Genomic DNA, 22,793 nt, shown 5'->3' with positions numbered 1-22,793 from the left:
GAAGGAGAAGAATGGAGAGGTGCAACTAGGGATTCTGGACTGAAAACTGAACCAAGGAACAGTTAGGCCAAAACAGGACAGGAAATTTGGTAATGATGGGATCTATCTGACTAGCACAGGTCCCCAGAAAGTGGTGGAAATGCTGCTCCTCCAATCACCTGGCAGTGGACAAAGCAGTGGAGAAGAATGTGTTGGGCCCTGGCCTATACAGACCCCTGCAGCAGTGAGTGATATTAGCAGTGCTAAACCTTCTGGCTGCACAGAACAAATGAGCAATGCAGGGCTGATCCATAAGCTGGATGTCAGAGGCAGGGTCAGTCTGCAGAACAAATCCAGCATAGAGTCAGCAGGCAGGATTGGTTCATGGGTGCAATGTGGTACATTAGCCTAGCCCTGTGAGCTGGCACAGTCTGGTGGCTGGGGCCATGCCATCCAACCTGTGGGACTCCCGCAGGTCTGGAAGTCTGGCAACAGAGGAGCAGTGACAGTATTAGTTGTTGCTGCTCTGGAAGTCATGGCAATTAATGCTGCCACTGCTCCCCCTGCCACCAAATTTCCAGACCCATGTGGAGCCCCACAGGTCAGATGACATGACCCATGGTTGAGCACCACTGAGCTAGATGATTGTTCCTATTTATTAGGAGGAGTTAAGTGCTGACGACAGACCTGGCAGGATATAAGGAGCAAAAGTGTGAGTCTTATATATCGGGAATGATGGAAAGAAAACCTTTTCACAGCTGTTGTTGAAGGAATCTCAGTCGTGATTCAGAGATTGCTGCTTTAAGAAGAGACAAAATAGCATTTCAGCAGATATAGAAAGAAGTTCCAGGGAAACAAAACTACACTTTCACTTCCCCTTATCTTAATGTTTTTAGTTCCTTTTTCAAGGCCAATATAACAAAGATAAACACTGGGCAAATAAATTAATCTAGGCCCAGAAAACATTTCATTAAACAAAACAGAAAATCACTAGTGGTGCAGGCAAGGCAGCCCTGAGCGCTCATTAAGGTTTGTTTTCTGCGGATTTATTTTACATTCTAAGTGACTTGAGCTTGTGTTTCCTCCAAGACTGCCAATGATTTCAGTATTGTAGCGCTGTCCCACGTCCACCAGGTGGCAAAGCCAACCTACAATTGAGATGGGAAACGCCAGGTTTTAATCAGTAAGGGTCAACCACTTATTTCTGGGCAAATGGATGGAAGAGTATCAACCAACCCCCCCCCCCCCCCCCCGAACATTTTGAAAGTATTAGGTGGGGACTAGGAGGTGTAAGGGTCAGAGGATGAAGGTGTCTGCACCTTAGTACCTTAGTACTTAGTGTCTGCACTACAGAACTTCGTTTTCTGTGAGACCTAACAAAGGAAGGAAGGCCCATCCAAGCCAAATGGACTAGCATAGTTAAGGCACATTGGTATTCATATCTAAGGGCACACAAAGAAACAATGCAGCCAATAGGGCTGTGCAAAGCTTTGGGTGGTAATTCAATTTGGAGGAGATTTGGTCCGATTCAGTGGCTGAATCTCCAAATCCAAATCAAATCAGGGGACCAATTAAAATGTCAAAGTCAATTCAAAGCTCTCCGAATCTTCAGCAAAGATTCGGAGAGCTTTGATGATTCAGGCAGTCCCCGGTGGCTGCAGCAGGGAGCTGCAACCACTCCAAGCTGGTAAGTACTAGGGGGGGGAACCCTGCCAGCCCCCCCCGACCCCCGCCTGCTCCCCCAACCCCCACATTGCTGTCCCTGCCCACCCCAGCTCCTGGTACTTAAAAAAAAAAGCCCCAGTGCTCAGCAGGTGCCACTGGGTGGGGGGGGTGATCCCCACTGCCCCATGGGGAGGCTCTGCCATGAGTCCCCCAACCCTCCCCTGCTCCCCCAGCCCTCCCACAGTTGACCCGCCTGCCAGGCTCCGGCCATTTAAAAAAAAAAAAAAGCCGAGAAGAGCCCAGGGACTCACCGCTCCTGGTGCAGCCTCAGGGCTTCGGGAGTTGCAGAGCCCCGCACAGGGCATGGAGCAGCCAGGATTGCTGCCTGCCAGCAGAAGCAGTGAGTTCAGGGTTCCTTCAGATTCTTTTTTTCTGGCCCATACAGGGCACCCAAGGGAGGGGCAGTTCAGAGGCTCATGCAGAGCCCCCCCATGCAGCATAGGGCAGCAGGGATTGCCCCCTGCCTGGCAGCACCCACTGAGTTGGGGGATTTTTTTTCCCCCTAAGTGCCTGAAGCTGGGGCAGGTGGGGCAGCCATTGCCAGGCTGGGAGAGGGGCCTGGCCTGGCTGCTTCAGAGATTCAATTTGAATAGGATCAGGACAGTGATTCGAATCACCATCCCCTGAATTGACCAAATCCAAATCTGAAGTGAATACTAGCTGCTTCGCACAGGCCTAGCAGCCAACATCACATCCCATCGTCTTGGACTCCCCAGCCTGAAAAACCAGGCATTCATTTACAGCTGGGTCAATCAGGGACAGCTTTCAGCACAAATCCAGAGCAGGGCTTGAACTCATGTCTCCAGAGCCACAGCAAGAGCACTTAACCACTCCGCCACTGCACCCTTCAAGGTATAACAAAACAATGTTAGAAACATCATGAAGCAGTCTTATGACCAAATATAATTAAACATGCATTATTCACTTATTTAGCTCTAGAGAGCAATAAAAACACCCACATATAAATAATAAATACACTCATGCAAAAAGCTTTGGGCATCAAAGTTAATTAAACTACAATAACAGAAACAGTAACCCCCTGGCAACACAAAGTCCTCCTCTGCAGGCGACACAAACCCAGCCACCCACTCCAACAGGTAATGCTAGCTCACCTGCACAGCAAATCAAAGCAACAAAAAAACCAAACCCTTTTGCCATCCCCTGAGAATGTTCTCCTCACCTTTCCACAACTACCCCATCAGGTAATCATTAACATTTATCCTCAACCTTGACTCATACAGTCATAAGCTGAAAGAATAATAATGGTGATAGCCCTGCCTTGTATTCAGTTTCTGGCACAAGTCAGCCACCTGTACTGGTCTTTCAATATGTGACTATACCTGTGGTGGTCCCTCGGACTACCTGTGCTCCTAAAGCTGGACATATGCTCAAGCACTTTGCTGGGTCTGGATAGGGACCTGTGTGCTGGACTGAGCCCTCTCAGAGGATTGATTTCTATTTCTTGCTAGTGGAAAATACATCTATAGGTAAAAATTATAGAAACAACCAGGGAAAGCAATTGGAATACTATCCATTAAAGTCCTGCTCCTTCAGTGCTCTCAGAAGGGAGCATGAAACATCCCTACTGGTGAAAGGCAACATTTATTCTCTGGGTCTTGGTGGACATGGGCTCCTGTGGTCCTGCTAGTGCAGTGATCAGAGGACCCCAGAAATCAGGTCATCTCATCCACCTTTCATGAGCCAAGGAAGGCTGGTTCTTTGCTAGACGGACACTAGTGCATCATCCAAATGACTCTGGAACCCAACAAGCCATGGGGGTGATTCCCTTTGATTTGGGGAGATGATCAACAGCCAGAGAGACCATGCTAGTAGCAGGAACATTTTTCTATGGCTCAGTCTTTCCTTAATATCCGCCCTTTCCTCTCACCTGCACACTGACAATTCTCTGCCCTCTTTGCTGGTACAAGCATGCAGTCCAAGCCTTGCTGCTATCTCCTAAGCAGCCCCTGCACTCCAAAGCTCGACTACTGTCAATGGGCAAAAGGAATACGTATCACCTAACTAGTGTATGACCTACAGCTGGTGCTTCAGAAGGCGTAACACACTCCTAGTGTGCTTGTCCACAGGGGCAACAAGACAAGCTGGCATGCCCAGTGCCAGTGTCTCCCAGTCCTTAACTCTCCCTGGCAAACTGCTGGGGGGTGGGGGAGATGTAAGCAGCTTAGAAGAGAGAGTGCCATGAACTTCAGAGGCTGGTATTTGAAGTACTTTTTCTCTAAAGCTGAGCAGGTCCCTCTGTCCTTCCTGCCCCCTGCCCAGAGGGAGCACATCTTCTGCCAAGGACACCACAGGACTCAGGCAGGAAGCCAGCTATTTCCATTGTCTCATGACATGAGCGGCTATTTCTGGCCATGGGTCAACATCAGGGATATGATTCAAGCACTGAGGGAGAGAGTTACAGGCTCCAAAGCGCACACAGTTGTGAGGAGGGATAGCAGGGGATGCAAGGAAGGGGCAGCTGGGTGGGGAAAAAACAGCTTATTTTCTGAAAGATTCCCATGTAGCTGGAAATGGCAGCAAGCCCCAAGGAAGGCGGGAGGTAGATCTGGACCTGAGGGCCCACCAAGGACTCCTGGGTCAATGGGACTCATTTTCCTTCTGCACTTCCAAACCTCATAACCAGAAATTGGGAAGTACAGGACAGGGACCTGGCCTGCACCAGCTCAGGAAAGGCTTCTATGGTAGGGCACTGCTTGCGCTGCCACTTTAAGGGCCTGGAGCTGGCAGCGGCAGATGCCTGAGGAAGGCAGCTATTTTGGATCTGGGGCTGCCCATTTAAACAGGGCAGCTTGGCTGCTGGAGGCCAGGCAGTGACACCGCCTGGCTGGAGGGCTGCTGGTGTCATCTGGAGGTAAGGGAGGAGCTGTAGGGATGGTCAGGAGGCTCCTGGTCCTGGGTATGACCTAAACCTGCACCCTGCCGGGAGTGGGTGGCCTGGGGGGGCTCCCAGTGGCGTGGGAGCCCCCAGGAAATGCCAGGCCAGTGACCACCCCGGTGAAAGGCGGGTTGGGGCACCTTAACCCCTAGCCCCCATGACTGGGTGGGTGACCCCTTGTTTGGAGGGTGGACCCTTGGAGAGAGAGAAAAGGGCCATAGACGCAGGCCTGTCTGGACTTCCCCTGACTGGCCCATGCTGGGGCCAGGACTGGAAGGGGCGAAGGGCTGGGAGGGGCCCACCGCAAAGGATGCCCATGAGCTGAGGGCCTGGGTCCTGACTGGCCTGGAGGTGGGCCAGGGCTAGAGGAGTCAAAGGTCCCGGTGGCGGGGGCACACCCGAAGGGGAAGCAGTTCAGGGAGCCATGGTGCCTGGTATGATGGCAGGTGAGACCGCCAGAGTGGAGGAATCCAGGCAGGGTTCAACAGGAGGATTGTGGGGCCCAGTACATGGGGGGCGGTGATGACGGGAACACCTAGATTCCATCTGTGAGGCTTGGGCTGTGGTGTAGGGGAGGAATGGAGGCGCAGATAGCGACCCCTGGCATTGGGGCAGGAAATGGGCAGCCTCCTGCTTATTAACATCTCTATTAATCAATTAACATCAAGGCATGGTGGGTGAGAGCGTGGGCAGTTGGCCCAAGAACAGGTGGGCAGGCCACTCTGAGAATGGCCCCTGTTACAGCTTCCCTCAGCTGAACTGGGCCCTGAAGTGAGAGCTGGGCAGGAAGATCTCACAAGCCCCAAGCTGCAACACCACCATGCCCCAGCACTCCCACACGAGGGAGAGCAGCTGGATGTAGTGACCTAGCTCCATTCCTCTTTCCATGTTGGCAGCACAATGCTAAGCTCCCCGGCAGAGCCAGTTTGCTTGCCTACCTGCCCTGAGCCTTCCCCGCATAGCTGTGGTTCTGCTGTCACAGGGTTACTGTATCCAAGAAGGCGTGGGGCAGCCCTGACCTGAAACTGTAGGTGCCAGCTTAGAGGTGGCCCAAAATGTGTGCTTTGGAACCTCACAAAGGGTTTCGGTGAAACACATGGATCTTACCAGCTGGTAACAATAGGAGTCTTATCCTCAGAGGCTGAATCCTGTTTGATTCCCTAAGCACTGAGCCACCTTTCAGGTACATGGGACCAAAAGGCACCTCCTTAGGTGCCCCAGGTACCAGTTACACCTCCAACAGTGCCTAGCGTGTGGAGTACTTCCCAATTGTTCCCTTCCTTGGAGAGGAGTAAACGCAATTTTGGTGGAAGTCAGATTTGTACTCCAGAGCACTCACGACCTCACTGCTGGGCTGGATCCAGTTTGCTCTCAGGTTGCTGGTACAGCAAGGCTGGACGCTTCTCAGGTTAGCACAGCAACGTGGAACAACAACAAAGCATACAGAGATGGCTCTAAGTGCAGAGCTGCTCTCCCCAGGGAAACAGTGATTTGCTCAAGGTCATCCAGGAAGCTGGTGGCAAAGCAAGAACTGAACATAGATCTCCCACAGCCCAGGCTATTTTTCAACTACTGTGCCAGCCTTCCACCCTAAGGCTGTACCATCCACCTTCATTTGTTAAAGAATACTTAGGAACACAAGCCTGGAGGGGACCTTGACTTCCTTGGCCATCCCCTGCATTCACAGGCAATTGTTTACCAAGGAACCCCCAGCACTGTCCCTTCAAACACTTACAACAACAAGGCACAAAAGCCAGAATTGCCCTATGAAATGTCAAGCAGGGAAAACAAGGACACTGCCCATGGCCACCACTGTAACTAAAGGGCAGCAGCTGGCAAATATCAAAAGGTCCTAAGAAAGGCAATCCTATCAATCTGACCTAGGTGCAAAATTCCTTCTAAATCCCAAATTCAGTGATCAAGCTACCTCTATATACCACTTTAAGAATAGCAAAAACACAGCTCTGCATCACACACACAAACTACTGAGCCAGAATTTCTAGTCCATCCTGCCTTACCAACTCTCCTACAAATGCATCCAGTTCCATCTTAAAGTGATTCATATTCTTTTTCCCCACTAGTTGGCTCAGGACACTACTCTAAAACTTCACTCCTCTGATTGTTATAACGTGCCTCTAATTTCTAATCCCAATCTATGTTTGTCCAAAGCCAGTTTGTAGCCATATGACTTTATGCCAATGTTATTTTTCAACCAAAAGGACCCTTTTCTTAACACATGCAGAGTAGTTATCATATCCCCCTTTAAACTGTTTTACTACTCCAAACAGGCCCAAGCTTCCCGTTCCCTTAACCATCTTATTGGCCCTTCTCTGAACCAGTTCCAGTTTAAATTAATCTTTTTAAACACTGCTGGCCAGAATTGCACAAAGTATTTTAAATGGGGCCTTATCAATGCCTTGTACATTAGTCCTAGTACCTCCTTGTCTTTACTACCCATACCCTGCCTAATATACCCAAGGACTGTTAGCCTGTTACAACAGAATCAGATCATCACAGAAGGTTTAGTTTGGTTGCAAGTCTCAACCCAGTATCCTTCTGCTGCATAAGAACTAGTCATTTCTGTAGCAGCTCCTAGCACCGATTAGGTCCCAATACCCCTTTGACTTCAACAGGAATGGCAGCACAGATGGGCTTACAGGGTTGGAGACAAACTGTTGTGAAATTAAGATGTTCTTTTATGCAAGTGAAACGAGATAGCTGAAATTATGGCAGCAGAATTGTTCCCAGAGCAGAAGATGATACAGAATTCCACATGTTGGCCTCTGAAACAAAGCTGGCAACGGTGCAAAATTTGTCTGATGCAATACTGCTTGCAGCTCAGCCTGCTAGGATCCTTCTGCCATGCTGGCTGCAGGTAACAAGCAGAGCCATCTTGCATCACTGCCTTTTCAAGCAAGCTGGTTTGTAAGGTGTGCCTGTACCATACACAGAGCAAGTGTACATAATACAGAAAGGAAACAGGCTTTGGCCACAGGCATGCTCCAGGGGCCAGGGCCTTTTGTCCAGGGAGGCCTGGACCAAAGGGGATGAGACCCTGGGGGTGAAAGCACAGAAGATGGTCCTCTCAAATGTTTCACTTCCACAATACATTATCTTGAAGGATCCCCAACGGGATCCTTGTAGGGGTGAAAACTACACTGGCCTGAAAGGTCCCCTGAGTATTGCAGTAGGAGTCTCATTCGTTCCCACTGAGGGTGGGAATACCACAAGGACTCAGTGCAACTAGGAGCAATTCAATGTTGGCTGAGAAGCAGAGAGGGAAAGGGTCTTAAGACTTGCTGGCTCCGTAGGTGAATAAAGGGAAAAATCAGTAAAGAGCTGCAGGAACAAAAGCATCTCCTGTGCAATGTGTACAAAGGGTCTTAAACCCACAGCTCCCAAACCCCTGCATTCTAAGAACTTGTCTATGGCTCCCTGCCCTATTATCAATAACTGGGCATTTGAAAGGCAACTCCTAACAGCCCTACCAGCCATGGATCATCTCCCAGAGACCCTTCTGACTGCTTTTCAGGGCTTTGGAGAAAAGAAGCTGCCTGGAGGTGGCGCCTACCAGGCTGGCAGCCAAATCCCTGCCGAGTTGTGAGGTGGGAAGTGCCAGAGGGGATTGGGTTTGTTGTCATTCTTCCAAGCTGGATGGCAGTGGAATACATCTCCTAGTGAAGCACAAAGCAGCTTGTGCAGGACGGGCTGGTGAGGAAACAAGAAGTGCAAGAGATCAGCATTTCCAACTAGTCCATTACAATCAGCCAGGACACTACGGGAGACCCAGGACCTCACAATACAGCATCACTGGCACAAAATGGCAGGCAGGTTGCCAGATGCTCTCAGCCAGCCTGTTTGTCACTGCTCAGTGCACAGCTTCCATCCTGCTCCACTGCCTGCCCTGCTTTGCCAATCCCTGCTTTGTCAGAGCCAATGGGGAAGGGTAACGCTGCTCACTACAGGGGCTTGACTGTGAATAAGGAAGAGGAATAAATAGCAGCAACCTTCCCAACCCCCCCCCCTCTAATCCCCCCCTACCTCAGAATAATTGGATGTTCCTGCTAAAATAATCAGCAGTTGAAAAGTTAAAAACAAATGCTAAATTGCCCTTGTTACTCTCCAGAGACAACACTCCCTGGAAATGGATCATGGATGATGGCTACTAACATCTCTGACCAGATACCTAAGCACCTGTCCAAAGGCCGGGTCAGTTTGCACACAAGATCTAGTCTTTCAGGGCAGCCTTTCATCAGGTAAGGCCAACAGCTTGGGAACATGCCCCTGCTCAGGGGAGCAAGATGGGGATCCACCCAGTGATAGATCTTCTCATTACTACTCTGAATTGCTGCCACTAGTCCCTTCCACTATGGGTGCCCTTGGGCACAGCTCTACAGCTCTATTGCATTTAGACCCTTCTGTTCCTGCTGGAATTTGGCCCTTATAGCTACTGCTTCCCTGTCTGTCTGCAGCATTGGCACTATCCTGGGCTATGCACAGATTGGGATGCACACAGCTGTAATGCTGGAAACACAGGCCAAGTTTTCAAATGCAAATATCCAAGCTGGACTCCAAAGTTGCACTTAAAACTTTTTAAAACGGGTCTGACAATTGAGTATGCTGAGCACCATACTAAACTGGAAACAGGAGCTGCTAGGCACAAAGAGGTCTTGAAGATCAGGACTCCCATCTAGGCACAGCCCTGCCAATTAAAAGCCTAATGTTTCTGAAACACAAGCTTGGAATCTGCCCACCACTATGGGACCCACGCTGCCTCTAGCACTGCAATCCAGCCCTGCCCCCTGAAAGGGGTTACTTCTCCCTCAGACTCCTCCATCAACCAGCTGAAAACCCTCCCCCACCCTTGCAAACAGCCTAGGAGTAAACAGCTCGAGCCCAGAAGGGGCTTTTGGAGTCCTCAGAGGTGCTCTGGTCTCCTCCCAACAGCCACAGGGGAAGGTACTTGTGTTTAGAAATAACAGCTCCACAGTGAATAGCAACACAGATGGCTGTTTCCATTCAGTGATCCCTTGAATCAGTCCAGACAGTGTGCAGTCACTTTTTCCTAGCACTCACTCAATCTCTCATCACCACAACCACACACATACACACAGAGTGGAAACCATTTCTGGCTCTCTGATCCACTCTCAATCTGACTCAAACCCAAGGTTCGAATTACAGGGGAGCTGGGGGAAAGGGGTGGGGGAGGGGTGAGCCCCTATAAGAATTGAGAGCCCCCTGATTTGAAAATCATAACCTTGGGGAGTCTCTGATTTTATTAGGACATAGTGATGGACAGCCCAATTGTTTTTGCAGACCCTTCCCACCCCCCCCACCTCCCCAAGAGTCAACGTGTAATTCGAACCCTGCTCAAACCACATTATATTGCACAGGATCATCCTTGTCCACAAGTCTGAGTACCTCAGACCCAGATGACTCTCTGGAGCTGGACTCCTTGCTTTGGTGATGCTCAGCATATAGGAGTTGAATCCTAGCTCAGCACATCCTATTAAGAGCTAGCTGCTTTCTTCCTTCTCCTGCTTGGAGACAACAAGCAGCTGCTTTTCATGTATTACCCAGGTACTGTGGAAAGGAGCCTGTTTTTGTCTGCTGGTGCCATAGGAAATGTTTCCTGTGGGGCATCTCAGCCTGGCTTGTCTTTGTAAGTATGAGGCATCACGGAGCTGGGCTCCAGCCAAAGCACTCCTTGTGCTGCCAGTCCACTTGAAAAGTAGCTGGGTCTTTTTGGGAGACTGTGTTAGCTTTCTGTGTTGGTTACTGGCTAAGTGAGGATTTCTGGGTTCTAGCCCTGCTGCACTGCCACTGACACCGCATGAAGTCATGTCACCCCCTTGTGCCTCAGCTGCCCCAGCAGTAAAATGGAGATAGCCCCACTCATTTTGCAGAGGAGCTGGGAGTCATTGCTCATTTCCAATTCAAGAGTGCATCAAAGTGCTTGGATGAATGAGTCTGTAGAAGTGCAAAATATTTTTTTTATTAGCAATAATAGCACCCAGCACAGAATCATAGAAAATTAGGGTTGGAAGGAACCTCAGGAGGTCATCGAGTCTAAAGCCCTGCTCAAACCAGGACCATCCCCAACTAGATCATCCCAGCCAAGGCTTTGTCTACCTGGGTCTTAAAAACCTCCGAGGATGGAGTGTCCACAACTTCTCTGAATAACCTGTTCCAGTGTTTTATTACTCTTCTAGTGAGAAAATTCTGTCATCTGTCACAGCAGGGGCCCAATGGCAACTGGGACATTGCAGCAGCACTATACTACAAATAACTCCTCACCCAGCCCCTGCTGAAATTAATGGGAGCTGTGAAGCTCAGCAACTCTTTGAATCACGTGCTTGATCCTGGTGCCCAGGTCCAATGGACAGCTCCGGAGTCCGATGTCCTCTGCTCATGGAGCAGCTACAGCACACATACATAGCTGAGCTGGGGCCAGCCTAAAGCTGGATGACAAAGATGTTGTGGAGGGGTGTCATCATCACTAGACTTGCAACCTCCAGGGACCAGCTAAGCCCTGACTTCTGCTTAGCCTGTCAGCACCAGATAAACATGTGGCTTGAGGATGGGGCTTAACAAGGGGTTCATCTCAATCCTCAAAGACGTACCTGGGGATTACCTTGTCACTGTAATGAGCTCTCTAGGGGCTCTGATCTAAGTCTGCCTCCAAACTCTTTGTACTGTACACATCTTCCCTTGGTGCCCAGGTCCCCTCTTTAACAGAAGTCTCCTTTCCCATTTGCCTTAAGAGGGCACAACAGCAGAAAATACTCAGACGTGTCTAAAGCTGAGCAGAGCCCAGAGCCGTTACACATTTCACTGAACAACTGCAGAGAATACTCAGGCACTCTGAAATGCAGCCACTTCTGGGCTGCTATGGGATAGTTTTTTAATAGCACACAGCAACACCAAGCAATGGTTTATCCAATCCTCTTTCTCTAGTCAGAGGTGGAATTTAGGGGTGTGGAATGTACTGACCATGGAGATCCAACATGCATACGGGATCAGCAGTACCACTGTGAATGACATGTGGAACACAGCACCTCTAGCAGGTCAGTGGCATTAACGTGTGTCCCAATACTCTGAGAAGACCCCTCTAGCCCCAATCTCACCCTGCTAGGCAACAAAAAAATCACCATATGCAGGAACATGGTCCCAGTGTGACCAGACACAAGAGAGACCTTCAGTGCCCCTCCATGCCATCTCCCACACAATGTCTGTCGCTGGGTACCTCCCTCCTGCCCCATAATCTGAAGGATCAAAATCTGCCTGGCACTGCAGCAAGTCCTCCTCCCACCAACAGCCCTGGCAGGAGGACTGAAGCCAATGCCACACACATGCCACATGCTGTGAAAAAAGAACAGCGCAGAGGGCTGAAGTCCGCAGCCTGAGCCTTATCAGGGAGCCTCCCGCCACCTCCATGAAGCAAGTTAACTCCCAGGGAACCAGAGAGGAGCTATACATTGTCCGGGGGCAAAGTTGCATCTATCCCACAGACTCTGCATGGGCACTCCTGTTGGTCCTCAGACATCACCCCAGCCCCCTGCGCAGGGAACCTGTGCTGACCCACCCTGTGGAAAGGCCTTCACAGTTTCTACAGACCCTGAGGGAGCACTAACATGGCTGCTGCCCTGTGCCTGCACTGACTTGCAAAGCTGCTGTCCCTCTTGTAATTCAGTCCATATACAACAAACCCAGGCTGCATCTCAAAGGGCACAGAGATCTCCAGCAGGTCCAACCCCCCAGGTCTCTAGGGAGCTCCCAAACCCTGGAACAAACCCCCAGAGCCACTTGCTGATGCTGACAGAACTGCTGTTGCTGAGCCTGGCTGCGCTCAGATCCACTTTTCTTTGTGGCTTAATCCATGCAGAGAAACCTTTTACACTGTCCCCCATTCAGCCTGGCTGAGTCAGAGCATGGAGGAGGGAGGGAGGTATTCAGAGGGCAGTTTTTGGCTCAGGAGGGGGTGCTGGTCTTGCTCATAAGCAAAAGCACCCCAAGCTCCCCATCCAGCAGGGGCAGTGGAGGAGCAGGAAAGTCCCAGCTCCAATTCATCTTTGATTTACAGCCAAACTAGAAATCAGAAAGTAACTCCTGCCCAGCCCACCCCCAACCGGCAAAATGGCTAGAGAGCTAAGCACCTCTGCCCCTGGTCCCCAGCCATCTTTCAGGTGGCAGAAGAGTTAAGTCTCATTCTGATCTACAACCTCACACCTTCTTGGACTGCTTGGCCAATCAAATTTCTCTAGGCTAGGGGTGTCAAACATATGACCCACAGGCTAGATATGGCCTGTAGAGCCCTATGATCTGATGGAAGCCACCCTCTACATGCCGCGGGTGGAGCTGGTCTGGCACAGGGACTGGACCTGGCACCGCAAGCAGAACAAGAGGTGAGTCAGGAACACACGCTGCATGCAGCCCAGGAGCCCAGCACAGGGCACGCACTGTATGCAGCACCCTGCTGAACTGGTCCTGTGCACTGGTTCCAGTGTGCACAGATGGCCTGGGGCCCAAACAGACTACCCCAGAAACAGCTTGAGGACCAATCTAGTAGGGCACTGCATGCAGCACACACCTTGTGCTGGCCCTGTGTTGCATGCAGAGCAAACCCTGGAGCAGAGCCAGCGTGTGCAGCACACTGCGTGGGGCTGGACTGGCCATGCACCCTGCACACAGCACCAGGGGCCAGGCATAGGGTATGCCGCACAGGCCCTAGATGTGGGCTCTAGTGCATAGTCCTGATCTAGCCAGCAGACCAGCCCAGTGACCCTTATCTAACCCTGGCTCCAAATGTAAGGGAGCACTTTCAAACATCCCCAAGTGATTTGAAAGCCCACATCCCATGAGACTCCCAGCCACTGCAAATCAGAAGCAACTAGCTGCAAGACAGGGTCTGATCCCTCACCCCAACCTAGAATAAAATGCAACTTCTGCCCACCTTGTGGTAGTGCCCTCACTCAATCTCCAACCTGACACAAAGGCTCTGGGGTGCACTCAGGTTTGTAACCTCCTTGAGGTCCCTCCTCTGGGGTGCACTCAGATTGCTCCTTCCTCTCAATCTCCTTATAGTCAAGAGAAAGACCTTGCAACTTGGCTCTCTCAGGAATTCCCCGATCATAAATGTTTCCTGCAGGTGTTGGTGCTTTACCTTGTCTACCAGCTAGCTACTACACAGAAGCAGTAAGAGGGAGAGGGAGAGGATGATCTGGCAGCAGTGGGAGGTTTGTGGTTAAAGCACTGGCTGAGGTTGTTACCTTCTGGCTGAGGCATCCTTTTACATCCAAAGGAGTTTGAGAAGCGCAACATATCATCAGGATACCATCTGGTAGATTCTTACTGACATGGGGGGAAAGGGATCCTGATTCTCAAGTGCCCCCAGCAGCAGGGGGAACAGGGCGATTGGTCCTCTCCATGTCCAGACAAGGAATCTCTGGGTCAGAAAAACATGCTCAGGGGACTCTTGGACCAGTATCGCCTCTGTGTTGAATACAAGGCACCCAAGAGCCTGGAAAAAGCATGGTCCCCCAGACATTCCCCAAGTGCTCAGGCAGAGGGCCTCAGGGATGGCCTCAATCAGCAGGCCACAAACTACAATAGCAATGGAGACAGACAGACAGATGGACAGATTGGTCTGGGCTGGGCTGGGCTGGGCTGCAAACAGAGCTAAACCAGGTAAGCACACACTAGAAGCAGGGCCCTGCCCCCACTCTGCCATCTCTCCTCCCCCATAGTAAAGAACCCCTGTTTGTGTGAAACCAGAGGGATTTTGTGTAGATGGATGCAGAGCTGCCCTGAAAAATGAATCCTCTCACAAGTGTCTGGAAGCCCTTTGCTGGTGAGCTCCAGCTAAACAACAGCTTCTTATAAAGCCCGGTGACATTTGCTGCCTCTTCAACCTCAATCTATACTAGGAGTAAATGGTGTTCTAATAAACAAGGCCAGCAACCTCCCTCCAGGGGCAAGACACTTGGCTTGCTTTAACCCCCAGTATCTCCCTCTCAGAACCTGTAGCTCACCTGGCAGCTGGGATCTTCCCAGCAGTGGTGCTTAAGGGGCTCAAGTCACCAGCTCTTTCCAAAGTCCAGAATGATTTTCTCCCAATGCAGCAAGAACATGGTCCTCCAGGTAAACAGCACAATGACCATGGGAAATACTCCCTCTCTTCCCTGCCTGCTCTGGTTAATTCCCCAGGTGGCACTTGATACCATGGGAGCTGGTGCTGAACCAATACCTCAACATCAGGGATGGGGCTCACTTTTTTGGGGGACCTGCTCAAGGGCTCAGCCTGGGGCCCCTCTTCTTTACTGAACAGCTATGCATGCTACTAGAACCATGCATATGCATGACTAGCAACCATGCATTGATGGTTGCTAGTCAGTTCATGACTGATCAATGCTACAAGGGGCTTTGGCCAGCTCCAACTCTGGACAACTGCACAGTTTGCACTGCCCTAAACACTGCCCCACACTGCACGGGTGTCTGGCTACTGAGGATCCACATCACTCTTTTTGGCCCTAGCTTTTCATGGACACTGAAGCCCTTATGATACTTTTCAAGGGGGTTTTAGCCTTCAGTTCTGAACAAGTCTGTAGGTAATAACATAGTTGCATAGTTGGTAGGGTCAGAAAAGACCTGAGCAGATCATCAAGTCTGACCCTCTGCCATGCCAGGAAAGAGTACTGGGGTCAAATGAGCCCAGCCAGGTGATCATCCAGCCTCCTTTTAAAGACCCCCAAGGTAGGAGCCAGCACCACTTCTCTTGGAAATTGGTTCCAGATCCTAGCTGCCCTGACAGTGAAGTAGTGCCTCCTGATACCTAGTCTGAATCTACCTTCTACTAGCTTTAGAACATGCTATATTCTTCTTTACTTATTGTCCTTAACTGCTGGGCATTGTTAAATGCTGCCACATTCCACTCCAGAGATGGTTAAAGTTTTGTCCCATACACTGTATATCTTCACTAAAAGAAGTGAAATGGAATCCCAAGGTTTGCCCACATCTGATGTCAGGAGGAAAGAAGGCAGGCAGAATCATAACAAACAGTAACAGGAGCTTCTGAAGTATCCCAAGAAAGTTGGGGTTTCTTAGGAGCTCAGGACACATCTTCTTTGTTGTTACCTAGCCAAGAATTGAAAACTGATCCAGAGCCTGAGTGCCTTGCAGAGCTGTTTGTCACTGGGATGCTAAGATCACACATTTTGCTGTTTAAGAAGGGACAGTCCTGGTGGAGGAATCTTCCATGGGGCTTTTCCACAAGAGGAGTTTCATTGGCGAGTCCTTGAGCATGGGTCCATGGCCTTTACTGCAGAGATTCAACACAAGAGCTGCCCCTCCTGATGGAGTTTACCACAACATAAGAACCCTCTGGTTTGGGATATTACAATGCACTGACATCAGAATAGGCAATGTCAACAATTCTGTCTTGCAATCTTATGGCCTCGACTACATGACAAAGTTGAAGAAGCAGAGGGCTGCCAGCTGAAGGAAGAAGGGTGAAAGGAAGGGCTGGATGCCTGAATTCAATATATAGCCAACTCTGGCCTTGTACTGAAGTTCTGATTTTATCATTCAAGGCATAATCTTTCCAAGTACCTCAAGAGGCACTGCTTGCAAGTGCTGAGGAGACTTGAGGGCACAAGACTCCTAGCCCAGGAGATCAAGAAGTAGAGAGGATCCACATGTGGCATGATTAGCACCCATTTGATAGTAAAAGGCCAGCCCGCTATAGCTTCCAGGAGTACTAGCACTTTGTCAAGTACATACATCATAGCATCCAGCAATCAATTTTTCTGATGCCCTGCAAGACCCTACATACCATCCTCCTATCCAAACCCAATGCCTGCCCACTCCTATATCCCATTTGTATTCTCTCCCCTCTTCATTTGGTTCAAACATGCTACTGAAACAGCTAGAGAGTACCTCCCAGGTGCCCTTTCTGTAGGGCGCAGCTGGCATAAAAGATTTACGTCAGCTACTTTCCCTGCTTTCAACTCCCCACTAGGGGTATATATGTCAGGGCAGGCAAGTGACAGGGGAGGGATCAGAACTAGACTGCAATGCGCAATGGCTATTCTCTACTACCCATGACCCACAGGGGCAAGGGCAGGACAAGGAAACACACAGGTGGCTTCAGGGCACCAGAAGGACTCTCTGCTGGGTAAGGCCAGAAGTACAAGGTCAATCAGTATGCTGTAGAGATTTCTTGTCTTCTGCTGTCTTCCAGTTGTCGTGGTCTGAGAGGTCACTGGTCACAGTGGGAGGTGAAACACTGTACACTGAAGTGCAATGTTTAAGTTGAACAGGAGCTGACATGTTGAGCCAGCTGAGTGGGACTTCAGAGTCTTCTAAAGGTGCCATATGTCAACAATAAAATAGAGGCAGGTATCAGACTGCCAAGGGGCATTCCTAAACAAGGGCCAGTTGCCCAGTTCCTGCAGGGAGCAGTAAAGCCAAGCAATAGCAATCAGCCGAAATCCTATGTCCCTAGCCCTGACTCCCCAACAAACACATCCATACACAGAGCTGCTGGCAGGCCCTCCCCTGCATTCCTCGTAGGTCACATTGGCTACTGCTGAATCTGTTGAGAGACAGTCTGTCTGTCCCGGACAAATGGCCACATGTTGTTATCAAGATTCCCTGATTTCACAAATCAGTCAATCATTCTTAACCCCCTGGAAAATAAGATGCAGGTTAGTTTGCTCCTTGTAGCTATCTGGATTGTGCCCATCTCAATCTAACATGCTATATTTGTGCCCATTGGACAATGACCTTTCTTCACAGTTCTCATTCTGAAGCCCAGGAGTCAGAAGTAACTACTTTATTATACTGGGAAACCTATGACAGGCTCAGAGAGGCACTCACTAGCTGGTATGACAATAAGAAAGTGATTGTAGAAAAGCAAAGAATAAGTGAGATATGAGGAATATTAAAGAATCATGAGAAAGATACGGAGAGAAGGGCAGAAGGGATATGAGCAAAAAAGAGCTGGGAGGAAGAGCTGATTTGCTATGAACCAAAGAAGTCCAGGAGGAAAAGCAGCACTTCCATCTAAAGCGTCACCTAATGCTTTGCTCTCCTGGTTGCAGACCACCTGGGGAATTACAGAGATAGGATGCCCAGCCAATGTATTCAGGAGGTCACAGGTTTACTGCCCTTCCTTGTCTTTCACTGAAGTCCTTCTCATAAATTTGGTTTCTTCTCCCCACATTGCAGCACCCTAAAGATTACAATGCTCACTCTCTAATCAGCCCTAGGTCTGGTCAACTAGAGCATGTTGAGGATTCCCAACTGTACTGACAGCCTTGATACCCACATTTCAGAGATCTGCCCCAGCCACACAGCTATATACCCAACTCCCAAGTATGGCTTACAGGCTGGCTCCCAGCTGGTTCTTACCGTGATAGGATTGTCGTAGTAGACAGAGATGGAGCAGAGCTTCGGAGAGATGCTGCAGCTCTCCGTAAACAGCTGCCCACTCTCTCCATAGGGTCCCACTCGGAACTTGTACGCTAAAGTGATACTGCGGATGGGCGGGGTGCCAGCACTAACGACTACTTCCGTGAAGAGTCCCGAGTAGACCATGAAGCCAAAGACAGTCAGCAACAGCAACAGCACGAGAACCGCAATCAGTCCAAGGACCACCCAGTCCGCCATGGTGCCTGGTGCCTCAAACCCCCCTTTCAAACTGATGGCAGGGGAGGAGAAAGGAAAGACAGGAGAGAAGTCAAGGTACATTTCAGCAAAGCTACTTTCTAGCAATAAGTGCCCCATATTTCCCATTCTCTCTTTCCAGACAGCTGGTGAGTGGGTAAAACAACAGCTAAGACCATCTTAGAAATTAGCAACATATCCCTTTACCTCTTTCAGCTTATGCAAATTGTGCCACTTCGATGCCTCTTGAGAATGTGGAGGGTACCTGGTCAGGGGATTGAGAGGCACTGCCCAATGTCTCCCAGTGACTAGCAGACAACTGGCACAACTGCCCATTTCTCAAGGGGCTACTACCAGGCGAGACTGAGAACAAGTCAGGCTGGAAGCCAAGGTCACTAGAAGAACTGTTATGGTGCAACACACTGGGCTGCAGATTAAGTACTTCAGTGAAAGATATTATTTGTTTTTCCACATTGCTTCCTGGCATCTCTGTCTAGAACATCCCTTTGTCAAAAAGCTGCAGGATGCTGGCCCTACTTCTTAGAGAGCCAGGCTATGATCAATCTTGCTCTAAACTGTGCCTTCCAACACAGTTGTAACTGGTCAGCCAGAAGGAGCTGAAGGCATAATTAGGTAGTTCTTATCCTGATACTATAATGGGGCCTTCAAGAAAGAACCAGTTTATTTCTCCTCCTAAGTTACTAACCTCACCTTTCATTTTAAAATATAGAAGGAGCTTTTCAAATCCTAACCAGTGTTCCACCATTTACCCCGATTGTTTGTGAATTTCTTTTCACTCTGCCCAGACAATGAAACCAACCTGGTAAATGTCACTTACTGGTTTTCCCACAGGATGTTGCTGTGTTTAACATTTCAATGCAATATAGCAAAGCAAAAAACACTTTAGGCTTGTTTTCCCCATCAAGAATATTTATAGTCATGTGGGATTTGGTGAAATCCTTTTGGGGTTTTTGAACATAACCTACATTTGGGAATATGTTGATCTGAAGAGTCTCTCTTCCAAGAAAGCAAGTTTGTACAGCAGAGTTAAAGAAACTGAACCACTGTGGCTGGTGTTTGTTTAGCCTGAAGGAAAATAAAAGCCACATCCTGGTAGAGACCTCAAAGGGCCTCAGTTCTTCCTGCTACTCTTCAAGCCAAGCAAGGATCAGGACAACTACTGTAAAGGTAGTCAAATCCATCTCTACTCTAACTCTACCTACTCAAGGGAGTTGGAGCCAGAGAACTTTGTATCCCTGTTGCTTGTGCCCTACTCACCTGGAAGTCAGAGGCAGAGTCTAGCTCATGGTCTCTGCTGCAGACTTTTGATCCACTTCTCAAGAGCAGGAAAGATGCCCTTTGGTAACTTCAGCCTAAAAACAGAAACAACAAAACAGCTGAGAAATAAAAAACCAACATGACCTGTTGTAGAGATGTTCTGTTGCCCTCTATGTTGTGGAGGAATCTGGGTTAATTCTCTCTACCACCTTCAGATGAATTGTACATTGCCTCGGTCTGGGTTTGTGCAGCCACAACAAAATGGGTTGAAGAACTACTTCCAGAAAGTGATATCATGCAAAGCAGCTAACCTCTGCACAGGTTTTGAGAGGAATTTAGAAATAAAGACTAAAAGAGATTTCTAATGTTTAAGATAAAATATTTAATGATAGAAAAGTTACGTTGGCACAACTTGAACCATACAGGGAAGCACTCTGCAGACTTTCCCCCAAGCAGCTCAGTCCTGCCACGTGCCTCTGCCTACTTCACTGTTGTGTCTGCCAGCTGTTCAGACATATCCCAAACCCGACTTACAATACCGGTCCTGGGACATCACACGGTACTGTGAAACACCCCAAACTTATTGTGAAACAGAGTATTTTCAAAAGTAGTTATCTCCAAGGAGTATAGGGTATTCCAATGCTTGGAAATCCCTTATTTCTGTCTCAAATGGATGCATACTATTTCATCTCACTTACTGATTTTTATAAGTCTTTTGAAACTTACTAATCTGCACTCAGCCTGACAATGTGAAATATTACAGATCACAAGGGACGGAAAACTCCCTTTCCCTATCCTCATCCATGTCTTTAATTTTTACATGGTCTTTCAGTGGATATAACTGAACAGCAGTGTAAAGAATAATTTGTCGTTTGCTCTCATCACTGAGAAAAGGAACTCACGTTTGCCTTTTTGGATTCCAACTTGATAGGTAGTTAGCAATAGCGTGCTACTGGATTTGTCGAGGCACAGTTAGTCTGCCTCTTGCAGTGCACAGTATTCTCTTGCAAGAGGCAGACCTTTGCTACAGCCAAATTCTGCTTGCAATTAGACCTGCAGCAAATCTGCAGTAACTCCAGTGGAAGCATTACTTAACCTGGATGTAATGGAGCAGAGAATCGGGCCCTATTTGCTTATTTTGAAAGCTTACTCAATACAAGTTTTAGTAATAAGGTCATGCATGATATCACACCAGAAAAGACAGGAAAGGAGAAGACTTTGGTAACACAAAAGAACCGAAAAGGACAGGGCTACAATCAACACCGTGCAACAAAGTAACAAGAGGCGAGAGAAGAAAACCATCAAGTAACCCCTTCGCTTATTTAAACCTACAGAAACGGGGGCCCGCGATCAAAGCGCATTCAATCAGAGCGACTCGCGCTCACACAACTGCTTCTTCCTCCCGCCCCGGCCTCTTGTTTTCAGCCGTGTTCTGCTTCCTGGTTCAAGTGCACCCGCGGGCCGCTGAGGTCACAGTGCCGGTGCCCACGAGCCCTTGTCCTCCCAGTCCTTAAAGGGCCACTGATGCTTTCCGGAAAACTTTGACACGCGCTGCCCCCGGCCCCGGCCCGCCCGCCCGCCGCAGTCACTCCTAGAGCCCGGCTCCGCTTGCCTCCCCCGACTCGCAGTCCTGGGTGTGACAGCTGCGGGTGGCCGGGGGGATTCAGTCTCCAGGCAAGGGTGCCGCTGATGGACACCCCCGAGCCCCGGGGCCGCGTCCCCCCGCCCGCGCTCCGGCTCCGGCTGCCCCGGGGCGGACCCTGCCCGGCGCCGCCGGGGCGCTCGATCTTGCAGGCGGCCCCGCAGCCCGGCGCCAGGGCTGCCCGCAAGCGTCCCCCTGCCCCGGGAGCCCCCGAGCCCACTCACCGCCGGCGGGCTCGGCCCTGCTGCTCCCGGCTCGGGCAGGCGGAGACGCGCCGCCCTGCGCGGCGGAACAGGCGGGGCGGGGCGGTCCCCCGCGGACCAGCCGGGAGCTGCGCTGGGGCCGAGCCGGACGCCCCTGCCCTGCCCTGCCCTGCCCTGCCCTGCCGGCGCACGGGATGCCGGGCTCGCCCCTGCAGCGGTGCCCGAGCCCCCGGCAGGCGGGACTGGACGGACGGGAAGAGCGAGCGCGGGTCACCCCCGCCTGGCGCCCAGCCCAGCCCAGCCCAGCCCAGCCCCTCGCCCGAGGAGCAGTTGTCACCGAATCGGACAACAGCCGGGCTGGAAGGGACCTCCGCAGGACGTCACGGCCCGGCCCGGCCAGCCCAGCCCAGCCCCTACCCAAAGCGGGACCAGCCCCAGCAATGCCGATTCCCGTGTAAAACGGGTTGCGAGACCCCTGCGGCTTGGCTGCAACGGATCAGGACGTGGAGACAAAGCTAAGGGGTGTGGGGAGGTCACTCACTTTGCAATAAGCATCCCAGGGGTTATTCATTCCCTCCTTCCGGTTACACCATTGCACAGGGCAGAAACTAGTCTCTTCCACTCCTCTCTATTAATTGCTGCTGTCTCCATCTGCTCTATGTTATTCAGAGCAGCTGCTCTGCTGTCCCGGCTAAGGTGATGTGCAAGTATCACAGAGAAAATCTGCCCCCAAACCACCTGCTGACTGTATCACATTCACTACAGCAGTGATGCCCAATCTTCCAGCCCCACAGGCCAGATCCAGCATGGGGTCAGCATTTGGGGTCAGGCCACGGGTGCAATAGAGCATGCCAGCCCAGCCCTGCACACTGGATTGACACAGAGAGACCCCACACGTTGGCCCTGGCTCCACACACCAGATCTGACTGTAGGGCCACCCGGGCACTGGCACCATCTGGTACTTGGGGCCATGTCCTCTGGTCAGCAGGGCTCCCCACAGGCTGGAGGATGGCTCTGCAGGGAGGATTCAGCCTACGTACCAAAGGTTGAGCACCACTGCACTAAATTATCAAAGCACCTAATAGTTGTCACCACATAACAGAGACTTACACAGGATCTAGTTTCCTCTCCTTCTTCCCCAAAAACTAGAGTAGGAAGATGTTTTATGGCTGTGGACAGACACGCATGTGAAGTACTTCAAATCCCATCGTGAGAAAAGCACTCCTCATTTGGAGTGCTTCAGTACTTTACAAATGTATAAGCCCCTCACAGTTAAAGCATCATGTAATGTACAGGGGTGAGCCTACTGTATCACGTCACATTGAGGGCACTATCAAGCAGGTATCCTAGCACACCTGGGCAGTGGAGTTGGGAGTAAATTGCAGAAGGGCTGCCGAGGGGTGCG

At 50.3% G+C, this 22,793-nt stretch overlaps 1 protein-coding gene across 2 annotated transcripts in view; it reads right to left on the bottom strand.

Annotated features, from left to right (window-relative positions):
• TEX264 (testis expressed 264, ER-phagy receptor) overlaps positions 1 to 21,510 on the bottom strand; it is a 128,652-nt gene extending 107,142 nt beyond the window's left edge. Inside the window, exons 1-3 of one of the 2 annotated variants that reach the window (XM_014600114.3) lie at positions 21,410 to 21,510; positions 19,544 to 19,638; positions 18,011 to 18,299 (exon numbers count right to left, since the gene is read on the bottom strand). In XM_014600114.3, the coding sequence (XP_014455600.1) occupies positions 18,011 to 18,268 (258 nt within the window). In that variant the 5' untranslated portion in view covers positions 18,269 to 18,299; positions 19,544 to 19,638; positions 21,410 to 21,510. Of the gene's footprint in view, positions 1 to 18,010; positions 18,300 to 19,543; positions 19,639 to 20,875; positions 20,984 to 21,409 lie in introns of those variants that run through there. The other variant, XM_006275140.4, reaches the window with a different exon arrangement.
• Between the last annotated feature and the right edge of the window lie 1,283 nt (positions 21,511 to 22,793).

The sequence above is a fragment of the Alligator mississippiensis genome, chromosome 12 (assembly GCF_030867095.1).
Source record: "Alligator mississippiensis isolate rAllMis1 chromosome 12, rAllMis1, whole genome shotgun sequence".
Lineage (NCBI taxonomy): Eukaryota > Metazoa > Chordata > Crocodylia > Alligatoridae > Alligator > Alligator mississippiensis.
Note: the sequence above shows the minus strand (reverse complement) of the source record. Positions and strands in the feature narration are given on the sequence as shown.